General features: G+C 35.8%; 1 protein-coding gene across 6 annotated transcripts in view; it reads right to left on the minus strand.

The window, feature by feature from the left end:
* The window catches only part of DPY19L1 (dpy-19 like C-mannosyltransferase 1), a 96,559-nt gene that overhangs the window by 66,465 nt on the left and 16,422 nt on the right, over window positions 1-13,672 (minus strand). For 5 of the 6 annotated variants that reach the window (XM_042921917.1, XM_042921893.1, XM_042921909.1 and 2 more), the window contains exons 2-6: window positions 11,699-11,723; window positions 10,966-11,053; window positions 7,044-7,181; window positions 3,816-3,936; window positions 2,902-2,995 (exon numbers count right to left, since the gene is read on the minus strand). In XM_042921917.1, coding sequence (XP_042777851.1) covers window positions 2,902-2,995; window positions 3,816-3,936; window positions 7,044-7,181; window positions 10,966-11,053; window positions 11,699-11,723 — 466 coding nt within the window. Of the gene's footprint in view, window positions 1-2,901; window positions 2,996-3,815; window positions 3,937-7,043; window positions 7,182-10,965; window positions 11,054-11,698; window positions 11,724-13,406; window positions 13,451-13,672 lie in introns of all 6 variants that reach the window. The other variant, XM_042921925.1, reaches the window with a different exon arrangement.

Below are 13,672 nucleotides of genomic sequence, written 5' to 3' on the forward strand. Positions count from 1 at the left end.
TAAATTTATATAATACAATTTATAAAAAGATTCTAACCACAGTTATAGATATCCTCCTCTTTATTCTTAACCCACATGTTAAGAAGTCTGCAGCTTTATCCCACTTTATAAAGTTAGAAGGTTGACAGAACTAACCACCAAGAAAGAAAACAATAAGAACTACCTAGCAATTTAAGACCTCTAAAAATACTCATGTTAAGAACATTCTAAAATACGATGAAAAAAACTGATAGAAAAGACGTGACTGAAGACTCTGTTCAACACAATATAAACCAGGATCACCACTGGACTCTAATTTACACATCTGCCCTCAGGGCACAGTGCAATAGTCAAGGCTCTCTAGAAAAGGTTCTGTTAATGTACAAGAACTAGATACTCATTTGGGGCTGGAAAGAAATGAGTTTAGGACACATTTGGCTCAAGCTAAAGTGATTACTCAGGTAGGGTTAAAAAAAATGCCCGCAAACAGAGCAAAGGGAGAAGGAGAGAAGTGAAAACGTGTGGCACTACCGCGGGTCTATATCCAAGCCCAGGTGCATAAGGCAGACCACCCTCAGGGTCCAAGAGTCAAGCAACACCTGAAAGGCTGGGGCACAAAAAGGCAAGTGGGTGAAGCTGAAACAGGCTGCAGCCCTCGGAGCCAGGAAGAGAAACCAAAAACAGCTATTTGGAAACACTCAAATGAGTAAGGTAATCACTCCCTCATACTGAGTAGCAGTGGTCTACAGATTTTTTTTTTTTTTTACACTCAAAGTATAAGAAATGAGACTTTACAGCTCAGCACATGCACGTGTATACACGTATATACAATAAATAGCAAATAGAAGTTTCTCTAAATCTTACCTATCTTACAAAGTGTTGTATAATCTATGATGTACATTTGTATTCTTTTCTTTTTCATGTGAAAAATACTGCTGCGCCAAACCAATTAAATTGATTCTAAAATCACCGAGTAGGCCATACCCTGCAGTTTGACAGATGCTATGCTAAAGGAGTTACTGGCTAACTGTAGTGACAGGTGAAGATCAAGGGTCTCATGAGACCATAGTTTAGTTTGAATCCTGTCCCTCCGTTGGTCAATTTCTGAATGTCTTCGCTTGCTTTGGAATAGGTCTCAAACCGGCCAAGGTCATGCACCAACCAGCCAAACCATTTCTCCAATCTTAATCTTCAACAATGTTCCTCAATAATCTGCATCCCAGTAAAACTCATCTGCTTTCTACATCCAACGTTTTCCACCTTTGCCTCTCCCTGGAATTCCTTCCTCCCCCACCTATCCAAAATGCCCTGACCCTCCAGGGGACGGCTAAAGCAACCCTCCACCCAGAACAAACTTCTGCCACCAGCACTAGAAGCGCGTTATCCTTGTTGGCGGTCTCCCATTTACGTGCGCTCAGCACCACTTTCATCTCCCACTCACCTCACCACATGCTGTCAAAACCCAAGCGCACCAGCTCACAAAGAAGCCACTTGGTACGTACTTTATGTGGACTAGACAAATGAACACGTGTCTCCTATGTAGGGAGAAAACTGCTGTCTGGGGACAGCGGGAGCTGAAGACTGAGAAATCTCAGGTCAGGGCCTAAACCACCGAGAACCTCTCAGTCAAAACCACAAAATGGAGTCTCTGCAGCGGATGTCATACCCTTGGCCTTCAAAACGATGCATTATAAGGAAATGATACTGCATGCTTATTAAATATTTAGAAATTCTTCTTTCAATTAAAAAGGTAGCATAACTATAGGTCGGCAATTTAGCAACAATGCCATGTTCCACATTTTAACTTCTTTTCCTCAAAATCAAATATCCCAAACGCAATAAAGCTACCCATCCATTAGACAGCTAGGCAGTACTTAGCAAAATGACGGACCCCCTCCTAAAGCAGAGACCTTAGGCTCATCATAATACAAGGCACACTGGCCATGCTCTCCTTCAGGTGGACTTCCTCTTGACCAATTAACATATACTTCTGGTTAAGATATCTGTGTGGCTTGTTTCAAAAACAAAATCTTCCACATCACCTTTTAATCACGCATTTTCATTTCAGTCTCCTCTAGTGACATGATTAAAAAAACTTTGTTATAGCTAAATCAGAAATATTAGCATCAAAGTATCTTAAATCTATATGCAAATATACTTTAAATTGATCTTCTAATAACTTCCTCATCTGACAAATATTTATGAAGTTACTGTTATCTGCTCAAACACTGAGCTAGGAATGAAAGAGATCTTTGAGGCACTATACTGAAAATACCAGTACTTCCAAGGCAAAGATAATGGTATAACAGCAGATTCAAACTCATTAACCCAAATTGAAAGTCATATACCTATGCTCATACTTCTGTACTACAAGGAATCTATAAGCAATATAAAAAAATTCTAAACATATTCTCAAGGTAAAATTGTTCAAACAAGTACACAATGTAACAAACTGTCAAAAAAAGAAGAAAAATAAAGATGCTTACAAAATTTGTCAATCTTTTACTTTAAGGACTATTATTCACCTGTGAAGTATACCAGGTCAGATATTAAATATCTGTATAAAATATATTTCTATTTTAACATCAGCAAAATAGAATTGTTAACACCATTTGATAATGAGTGGTCCTTTCCTTATATTTTATGTAAACAATATATTATTTATGCTTAAAAGCCTATAAATATTTAAAATTAATCAAATATCCCCACCCTTCTCTATTTAAGCCTCTAAAATTATTTTAAGTTTGGCTGGCTATGCCAATGGTGAAATCATTCAAACAGGAAAGAATTTTGTATCTACAAGTAGATCTATTAGAAATATTATAAAACTGAACCAAAAGTTAATCTTTATCTCACCATTTTTATTATTTTAGTATATAGTGTTATAATACATACCAAAATATTCTCGATGAACAGTCTTACCTTAAATATGTGCCATATATGAAGAATAATGCCATCATTAGTCCATTTAAAATAAAAATTACAGCCACATAAAAGCAAGCAGGATCTCCCAATCCTTTAAAAATAAAAAAAATAAAAAAAAACATATGTTCTAACTATAAATTACTCTGTGTGTCTGGCAATTTATATTAAAATGTGCTTATTTTGAAAATGGCACAGATACCTTCAATGGTTGCCTTGGTTCCCATAGGAACACATGACACTACTGCAGAACAGAGATGAGAACAGGGCAGTAGCTGTGATGGTTTTATTTTTTATTTTTATTTTTTAAAGTTATTTATTTACTTATTTATTTACTTATTTGTTTATTGAGAGACAGAGAGACAGAGACAGAGACAGAGAGAGACAGAGAATCTCAAGCAGGCTCCAAGCCCAGCGTACAGCCCAAGGCGGGGCTTGATCACAGGACCCTGAGATCATGATGTAAGCTGAAGTCAGGAGTCAGACACCTCCCTGAGCTACCCAGGTGCTCCAACTGCCGTGGTTTTAAAACAGGGCTACAAATTCAGATACTCCTCCTTTCGAGGTACTGGGGAAGGGGAGGATCTATGCTCATGCTTTTGAGTCTGGCTGGGCTTGTGACTGCTTTAACAGACGATGGCAGAGGCCATACTATATGACTTCTAAGACTAGAAGAGGCCAAGCAGTATCCAACTTGGAGTCCATGAAAAGCCTGATTACCCTGAGGTACTATCCGGCTCAAAAGCCAAAGATGCATGGAAAAGGCATATGTAGGTGTTCCAACCAACAGCCCCAAACGAGCCCAGCCTCGCAGGGCAGAATGTAAGTGAAGCAGTCTCCAATTAATTCCAGTGTTCCCAAGCCATTTGAATCTAGCAGAAGCCTCTGACACAATATCACAGAAAGAACCTTGCCTTCACAGCTTTCAATAGGACTGAGTCCTTCTCCTCTGGTAACCGTCCAACATATCTTGGTTTGAAGACCAATCAAGTCCATTGTTTTGGTATAAATCCGGTACCAGCTGGCTAAGATTACCTATTTTTAAGAAAATAGAGGCATTTTTTTAGATTTTTAGAGAAAAGATATTATCATCAACAGTTTCATTACTAGAATATTTTTGAGATATTTTGATGATTATTAAACCTTCCTTTCCTACACTTACCCACTTGGTTCCCTTTAAATTTAGTCAAGTAAGCTTTACAATCCCCTGCATAGATTCTTCATTAGCCAGGCTTCAACTGTTCACCCATACATAAGAATAAAATATAACACGAAACACGCAAGATTTATATTTTTCAAAAGCTATAAGATTCTACTAAGGAACATAAAAGAAGAGATGAACAAATAGAAAGATAGTTTGTCCTCTTGAATAGATCTAATTTCTCAAGACGTAACTTCTCCCTCACATATGTTTATGTTTAACTCATAAACATAAAACAATGCTAAGCAAAATCCCAAGTGTCTATCTAGAAGTGCTATGTGGCAATATAACAAGGAGAATAACCAAAGGGAATATTCTATCTAACAGATACTAAAACTTGCTACTTACAAAAATTAAAACAGTGTGATGCGGGAAGAAGAGCCAGACAGATCAAAGTAATCATGGCAGAGGCCTCGAGGAGTGTTACCATATCCTCCTCCAGGGCTGAGACACTCATTTCTTCAGGGGCTGGGAGGGTTGGTGGCTGACAGCTCCCACCAGAGTCCCACTCTGGGAACTACCCTCAACTGGAGGACAGTAAATTCATTATAGGTTACACCCTGACCCAAAGGCGACCCAAAGGCAACCCACGGGTAACTGGGCATTCAATACTAGACTAGTCAATAGGGAGGGATGTAAAGGCCAAGGACAACTCCCAGCAGGGCCATCTCAGTTCCAGAGCTCTGGGTGGGATTGCCTGCAGCCTCTGTTGTGACTGCATCAGAGCCCAACTCCTCCAGCCTCAGCCAACTTCCTTCATCCCCTTTAGGTGTTGCCCCCAAGGGCACTCCTCTAGATACTTCCTATATGCAAATCTCCATCTGAAAGCCTGCTCTCCAGGACCTCAACCTAACCCAACACAGAATACAAAGCCCCAAAACAGATGCAAGCATATACATAGAATAATTCTGTATATAATAAAGAAAGCTACTTCAAATCAGTAGGGAGAAAGAAGATGGACCACTCATCAAAGTGTTAGGTTACACATGAGACCATTTTGAAAAAATATAAGGTTAGATTCCTATTCCAATACTGTGCAATAAAATAAATTCCAGAAATATTCAAAACATAAATGCCAAAAAAATAATTAAAAGAATGAAGATTTTTTTACAAATATGAAAAATCATAAATTTAAAAGATTAATAGGTATGCCACTTCTATACAGAAAAAATACATACATATCATACACAAAGTTAAAGGCAAACAAAAACCGGAGGAAAAGGTTTACCCAAATAGCCTGGTATTAACATCCAGAATATAATAAATGTACCCCTACAAAATTGCAATAGAAATATAGACAAAGGACATAAACCATTACTTTTATAAGTAAAAATGCATTTTTAATGTATAGCACCGAACGAAATACATATATACACACATATATAGCAATGAGAAAAATATATCATGTGATTTCAATTTTTTTGTCTACCAAATTGGCAGGGATTCAAGGAAATAAACATTTTCAAAAACACTGCCAGTGGTAATTTCGATTAGTATAACCTATCTAGAAAACATTTTAGCAACACATACCAAAGTCATTAAAGTATATATTTTGTTGAACCAAATAGTTCCACATCAACAAATTTATACTCTAAAAAACGTAAGGACATGTATAGAAATTTAGCTTCAAGAATGCTCATGCCAGTATTAGAATATTTTAAAAATTGAAAACAGCCAAAATTTTCATAAAAGATGGACTAAACAAACAATGGGAAATTGGATATACAGCCACCAAAAATGATGTTGCAGAAGAAAAGATGACACAGGAAGATTGTTACAAATATCCTAAAAGACAAAAAGGACTTATAAAAGAATATTTGCTATGTGATCCCATTTCTGTAAAAATAAATGTATACACGGTTATAGAAAGTACTCATAAGAAGTACATTAGTAAAACAACACAGGGGTGCCTGGGTGCCTCAGCAGGTTAAGCTTCCAACTCTTGATTTCTGCTCAGGTCATGTTCTCACAATTCGTGAGTTCAAGTCCTACACTGGGATTTGTGCTGACAGTGTGGAGCCTGCTTGGGGTTGTCTCTCTCTCTCCCTCTCTCCCTCTCTCTCTCTCTCTCTCTCTCTCTGCCCCTCCCATTCACTCTCTCTCTCTCAAAATAAATAAACTTAAAAAAACAGAAACAAAAACAAAACACTGGAACTTGGCGGTTATTTGTCTCTACCTCCTCTATCTCTATCTCCTCATTAATCAATCAGCTAACTCACTGATCTGGATGGAGTTTGGGACTCCTCTCTCGTGGAATGGGAATAACGGAGAGCCCTGCTAAGTCCTGGTACAGAGCCCAAGCTTGAGATCCCCAGAGACCAAGGCAGCCACTGCCCTAGCCCTAGAACATGCTGTCTAGCAGCTCAGGCAAGTTAAGAGGGGGGAGTCACAGGGGCAGTGTGTTAACAGGGGAACCTCATATCAAGTCAAGGAGGATGTCACTGAGTCACATCTCAATTTAGCCCTGGAAAATGCTTAGGGATGTGTCAAATGAAGCCAGGGACAGTAAAAGAGAGGCCAAAAAAGTTACTGATACCATTGAGATCACCTCCTGGGTGGATCCGTCTTTCCCCTCCCCGCAAAAAGGGCATTCATTCAATTAAGTGAAGAATCCCAGACAGGGAAGAAACATTATTTGGCAAATGACATGTAATGGCACTCCCTTGCTATCATCTCTGTATCACCGAATCTAGATAGTTTTCAAATTTTCTAAACCATGAAATCATGACAGTTCCCATGAAACTGGCTAAAGCCCACCAAAATTAATAATAATTTTTTTCATAGTTCTTTCCAAAAGAATATATATAATTTCTTTTTAAGTAGAAGATGAAATAGAATATATTGAACTATACCTTACATTTAGAATCAGCATTTAATGCAAGTAACACTTTAAAAAGTAAAAAAAAAAAAAAAAAAAATCACAATTGAAAAAGTAACTTACCTCAGGATAAAGATTGAACCTTTTTAATGTATTTATAACAAGGGGGTATTCAGTCAGCTTATCATTCATAATCATCCATACTCCATTCAAAAATGAGGGTGCTTCCACAATAGTCTTAAAGTAGGAATAATACAGTCCCTGAAACAAACATGTTATAGTTATAATAAAAAGTACATAATTACTATGCCTCTTATCAGCTTAAAAAAAATACACTGTTTTTGAAAAATAAAGCAATCGGGAAAATAATAGCTTTCAGTTTCTGATCACTAATACAATCTTAGGTTACAAAAAAGAACTACATATGTTAGTATAACCTTGCCTTAATTAAAATAATTGAACTCAAAAAAAATAAATTAAATAATTGAACACAAAATTTACTCAAAAATAGTTTTAGCATTTAAAAAGTAATATAACTCAGACAGCATACATAATCTAAGAAACCCCAGGTCCCATACTAATTTAATTGTTAGAAAAGGCTACCTTATGAACAGGGTGAGTGAGTGGTTTACTACAGAACATAAATTACCATGATCCAAGAAATCTTCCCTCAGCAAAAATGTTTCCCCCTTCCTGCTTATCTGATTCCCCCAAATTCTGCCATCAGTCATCTTTCCTCCAGATTTGCATGTAAGAATGAAAATATATTAGGAAGGCTACATATTGATGTGTTACATATCAATTATTACATTCAGATGCCAACCAGTTTTCCAGGCTGTTTTCTTTCCGTCCAGCTCAGAATACGGTAAGAACCCCATAGGACTGGGATCACGTGGGTCGGGGAGGACAGCAGTGGTACTCCCATTATGAGCGAATAGGACATATTGAGGTTGGAATAATACAAAGAACAAAAAATAAGCAAGTACTAGTACTTGCCCTCTTGTGAGGGAGTATAAGTGGCAGTACGGGGCAAGACAGGAAACATCCTGCATCTTCTATACAATTTTGCCTACAGCTGCCCTGGTGGCCAGAACACATCAGCTGTCAAATTCCATACTGGATTTAAAGCTCATAAATATGAAAGCAATTTGCATACCTGGATATTTATTGAAAACAACAAAAAAATGGTTCTTCCTACTATGGTATTTAGCTTTCATATCACTTTTTAAAAATATCTCCTACTATAATGAGTTGAATAATATCCCCCAAAATTTCATACGCACTGGCACCTGTGAATGTGAACCTATTTGGAATAGGTTCCTTGAAGACATAATCAAATTAAAATGAGGACATCTAATAAGTGATATCCTTACAATGAGAGGGAAATTTAAACACAGAGACACAGGGGAAAATGTCTCATGATGACAGAGGCAGAGCCTGGAGTGATGGCAATTCCAAAGCCGGCCAAGGAATGCCAAGGATTGCCGGAAACCATGAGAAGCTAGGAAGAGGCAAGGAAGGACTTCCCACAGAGCCTTCTGACAGAACGTGGCCCTGCCCACACTTTGACTTCACACTTCTAGCCTCTGAAACTCTGAGAGAATAAATCTCTGCTTTTAAGCCACCTGGTTTATTGTACCCTTGTTATGTTAGCCGTAGAAACCTACTACAACCTATCTTGTTTTATAGGTTTGTTTTGGAATCATGTAAATATCTTACTGAATTACAAAACAAAAATTTTGTAAACCCCAAACATCAAAATAAAGGAATTAATTATCAAGTTGGAAGATTTCAAATAACTGTAAGATACAGTAATTCTACTGTACATCCCTAATGGAATATATCCTGAAGTCAAAAAGAAATGCAAGAAAATCTTAAAATGTTTTCAATAATCATATGTTTGATAATACCTTTGGTACTTTTGTTCCTCAAAAACAAGTAACTTGAAACCAAGATTCCTAAGCTAACAATAAAGATATAAATTTAATACAAAGTAAAAAAATCTCATCCTAAATTTGCATTTTAAAATACGAATATAAGATCATAATTTCTCTTTTAAAAATTGTTTCTTAGTTCTGTTTACTAAAAAGGCTTAGACACAATGGCCAATCTAGTATCAAATACATCTGAACCCAGAACAACACAGGTTTGAACTACACAGTTCCACTCAGATTTTTTTGAATAAATACAGTATATTTTCTCTTCCTTATGATTTTCTTAATAACATTTTCTTTTTTCTAGCTTACTATATGGGAAGAATATAGTTTATAATACATGTAACATACAAAATATGTGTTAATCAATTGTTCATGCTATTAGTAAGGCTTCCGGTAAACAGTAAGCTATTAATCATTAAATTTGGAAGGAGTCAAAAGTTATACGTGGATGTTTGACTGCACGGGGGTCAGGACCTCTAACCCCCTTGTTGTTCAAAGGTCAACTGTAATAGCAATAAACATCTCTAGCACCAAAACTGTGGTCTCTAACTACCACTTGCTACTGAAAGGAATTGGGGCTCCTTGGAAAACTGGATGACTCCAGGTCTGGAAAGGATACACCTAATAGTACCAGAAAGTATGAAAGCTATAGAAGATTAGCAAGGTCACATCAAAGGGACACAAAGTCAATGCAAGGACTCTCATTAGTTAAAGACAGTTTTACAAGTTGACAAAACATGTTAAAATTCATCAGTTCATAATGATTTATTCCAAAAGATGGAACTCCATCAGTTACCAGAAGAAAATGCTAGGAAACCAACTAATTTTTCTAGAAAGTAGTAAATAAAAAGAAAAACTCAAGCATTTATTTGTCTTACCTGTACAAAGCGTACACAGAGAATATATAATTAAATAATAAATAAATAAATATTATGGGAAAATTCTTCTTTATAAAAGAATTACAGTTAACAAATGCAGGAAAAAAATAATTAGAATAGATCATCAACATTTGGTCATCTTAATGAATTAACTGATCTAGGCTGATGGCTAGGCTATAATGGAAGGATCAACATGACAATATCTAAACCCACTGATCAATCTTGGCGTCACAGAAAGTGAGACAACCAATTATGGTGTGCCTCTTTGTATGATACAGCAAATGTACACCCGCTTATGAAATATCCCTACTGAAACAAACAAACAAACAAACAAAAAAAAACAGACAAAAAGAACACCACTGAATCTTCAGTTATCAGGTCTCTCTCAATTATTCAGGAAACTTGGGGCAGTGGAACATAATAAATGACATGAATTACTGTGGATAATTCTGTAAGATAAATAACCTGGATTCTTCAACAAATAAAGAGCAGAACAACAAAAATCAGAAGTGGAATTTATAGATTAAAAGACAAGAGAGGGGCGCCTGGGTGGCTCAGTCGGTTAAGGGGCCGACTTCGGCTCAGGTCATGATCTCGCTGTCCGTGAGTTCAAGCCCCGCGTAGGGCCCTGTGCTGACAGCTCAGAGCCTGGAGCTTGTTTCCGATTCTGTGTCTCCCTCTCTCTGACCCTCCCCCGTTCATGCTCTGTCTCTCTCTGTCTCAAAAATAAATGAACATTAAAAAAAAAAATTTTTTTTTTAAATAAAAATAAATAAATAAAAGACAAGAGATACATCAACTAAGCACAATGTGTAGACATTGTCTGAATCCTAATTCAAGCCTACCAACACACCAACTGTAAAAAGGAAAAAAAAAAAAAAAAAGCCAGTAGGTCACTTAAACACTGACTGACATTTGACAGTATTAAGCAATTGCTGTTTATCGTTTTCAAGTGCGCCAGAAGTACTGTGGGTAACAAAAAATTCCTCTTTCGAGATACATATGAAAGTATTTACAGATGAAATGATACGATGTCTGAGGCTTCCTTTAAAAAGAGATGGCTGTGTGGAGGTGAGGGAATGAAAGAAAGATGGCTGTGTCTCCAGGTGTTGAAGCCGCAGGATGGGGCATGGGAGGTGTCTGCTCTTTCTACTTTGGAACATCTTTGAAAATTTCCCTGATAAAAAGCTTCAAGTTTTTAGATGCCTAAAATACCACATGAAAACTAACCATTTCAGTGCGAAAAGCCATCTCCCTTTCCAACGTTGAGAGGTGAGAAAAGTGGCGATCATTTTCAAAGAGGTGTGTTATATGGCTCCTGCAAAAACAAAAGAGTTAACAGAGCAGCAGCGTTGAACTTACGCTAAGTATTATTTTGAAAAGAAACCAAGAGCAAACATAAAAGAATCTAGAAATTTGCACATCATTTTGTAATGAAAGTCAAAGACAACAGTGTCCACATTTGTTTTTTCACTCTGTATGTCTTAACATTTCTACTAAAATTTCTATTAGAAAACACATTCAAATTAGATTTTAAAATTAGAATGAACCAGAATAACAATATTTTAAACTAAGTACAATAAAACTATAAATGAACTATAAATGTCATTGGGTTCCCATTTCAGAAATATCTGATTAATGAAATTCATATTTCACTCTATCCAGAAGATTAAAAAAATTAATCTTCCTCTCAACATGAACACTATATTACGTTAAGTGAAATAGGGCTTCAAATATAACCTCTTCAATAATGGATCTCTTTTTTTTTATTAAAAAATTACATTATTCTGACCTTGATTTATCAATTAAACTACTTTTTCAAGCTATTGTGTTGCCTGTAGTAATTAATATATATATATATTCATCCTTATCATACTGAAATTTTTTTCTTTATATATATGGGAAATAGCTTTGGTAAGTTGTAATGATCTGCATAAAATACATGAGAAGAAAACAATCTTACCAGTGCAACACTGCTGCAAAGGCAGCTGGAAGAAAAAAGAAATTTAAATTACTATGTTAGCATAAAGAAACGTGTTCACCTTATAGAAAAGCATTGCAAAAATAAGCATGGTAAAATTTGGGATATAAAATGTTGGATTCTTAGCGATTGGGGAAAGAAGAGAGACTCTTTGGAAGAAACCCCAGGGCTATGCTTAAAATCCAACATCCTGGATTACAAAAGAATTAGGCATGTATCTATAAATTTCATTCATTCACTCACTCAACAAAATGCGGGCCCCTTATTTGCCAAAAACTATCCAAGGAACCCTCACATGGAAACTTCCACAAACAGAACTGCCAGAGGAATAGAAACAACAGTGAGAAATAACTCAAGAATAAAGGCATATGGTGACCTCAGGGCTCCGGACTGAGGATGAATAAAATAAGAAACTATCACTTATTGTATATTGCTGCAATATCTGGATTTTTATGATAAATTTTACTATTTTTTAAACAAATTTATCATGAAATATAGTAAAGAAGGAAGGAAGAGGGAGGGCTGTTGACACAAAACAAGCAAACATTTTAGAATCTCTAAAATAAGAGAGTTTTACGGGAGCCCAAGTTAGGACAGACGCCCAAGAAACATGCTCTTCACAGAGAAGTGCTTCAGAGAGTAAACAGTTTTTACAAGGTTATATACTTTTTTACATCTTGTAAAAGCTCAAAAGATTACAGATTAGCATACAGGCAGCAAACGTAAGTTTAATGTCAAGGAATGCAAGTAAGAGCAATGATCGATATCTTAAAGACAAGATGGTTTTCCTTAGGCTACTCATTTACAAAGCAGGTGTATAATGTAGGAGTGGTGGGCCATAAATCAGGCGTTTGTTTTAAACCAAGTTTATGTACAGTCATGCTGACTTAGAAAGAAATCTAAAATAACTTCCCTTATATCTCAGGCCTTTAGAGGTTTTTTGTTTTTGTTTTTCCTCTCATCAGGGCAGAAGGAAGAAAGAAAAGGTAAGGGAGAGAAAATAAGCTAATAATAAAATCAGTCTCATAGGAGAATCAATAGTTGCTTTCTGTCCAAGTACAAAAAACATATTAAGATGAATCCAAATGATACCAATTTTCTTATGCCACAAGATTCACCCTATTGCAGGCTTCTTATTAAATAACTACTAAGGAACTGAACTATAAAATACTCTTAGAAATGAAAACCAAACAGTCTAGATCTTATTGCCTTTTTCTTAAACAAGTATTTACATTTTTAAATATTAAAAAATACATGTTACCTAGGAGATAGTAATGGTTACAAAAGACAGATTACTCCTTCTGGATCACTAAAACTGCAAATATTTAACTAGGTTTGTCATTTGACATTTGTTATATATATTACTTGGATCTTTCAAAATTTTGATTTTTTCTTGTTGACAAATCTACCATCCATTTCTTTTTTGGTTTCTGCCTTCAAAGACTTCACCTCACCATACATAACACAATTTGGGCTTTAGTTTCTCAATAATCTAACTATCATGTTCTGAATAAATCGTTCTCTCACTGAATGTAAATGCCATCTTTAATGTATGGAACACCTTACACCCTTCTACTTTGGGAATCCCTTTGAGATTGTAATTGGAGTTTCATTTATAAATTAATTTGGAAAGAAGCTACACGGTGATGACATGAATCCATACGTATATACCCATAAACATAGTACATACCTTCAATTATTCAACTTGCTTTTCAATTGCCCTTGACAAAAATCCTATCGGTAGAATTAATATAGTAGTTACATAGTTAATTCATATTTCTTAAGTCTCCTTTGTGAGCTTAACATTTTTCTGCTAATATCCACGAAATCTTTTTTATTACACTTTACTGAATACTGTTAATGTACTTATTTTTGAAGTGTAATTATTTTGCCATGTACTTATTTTTGACTCGTACTAAATTATTAATTTTATTACCGTTTTTTTGGTTTATACTC

This window comes from Panthera leo, chromosome A2 (genome assembly GCF_018350215.1).
Source record: "Panthera leo isolate Ple1 chromosome A2, P.leo_Ple1_pat1.1, whole genome shotgun sequence".
Taxonomy (NCBI): Eukaryota; Metazoa; Chordata; class Mammalia; order Carnivora; family Felidae; genus Panthera; species Panthera leo.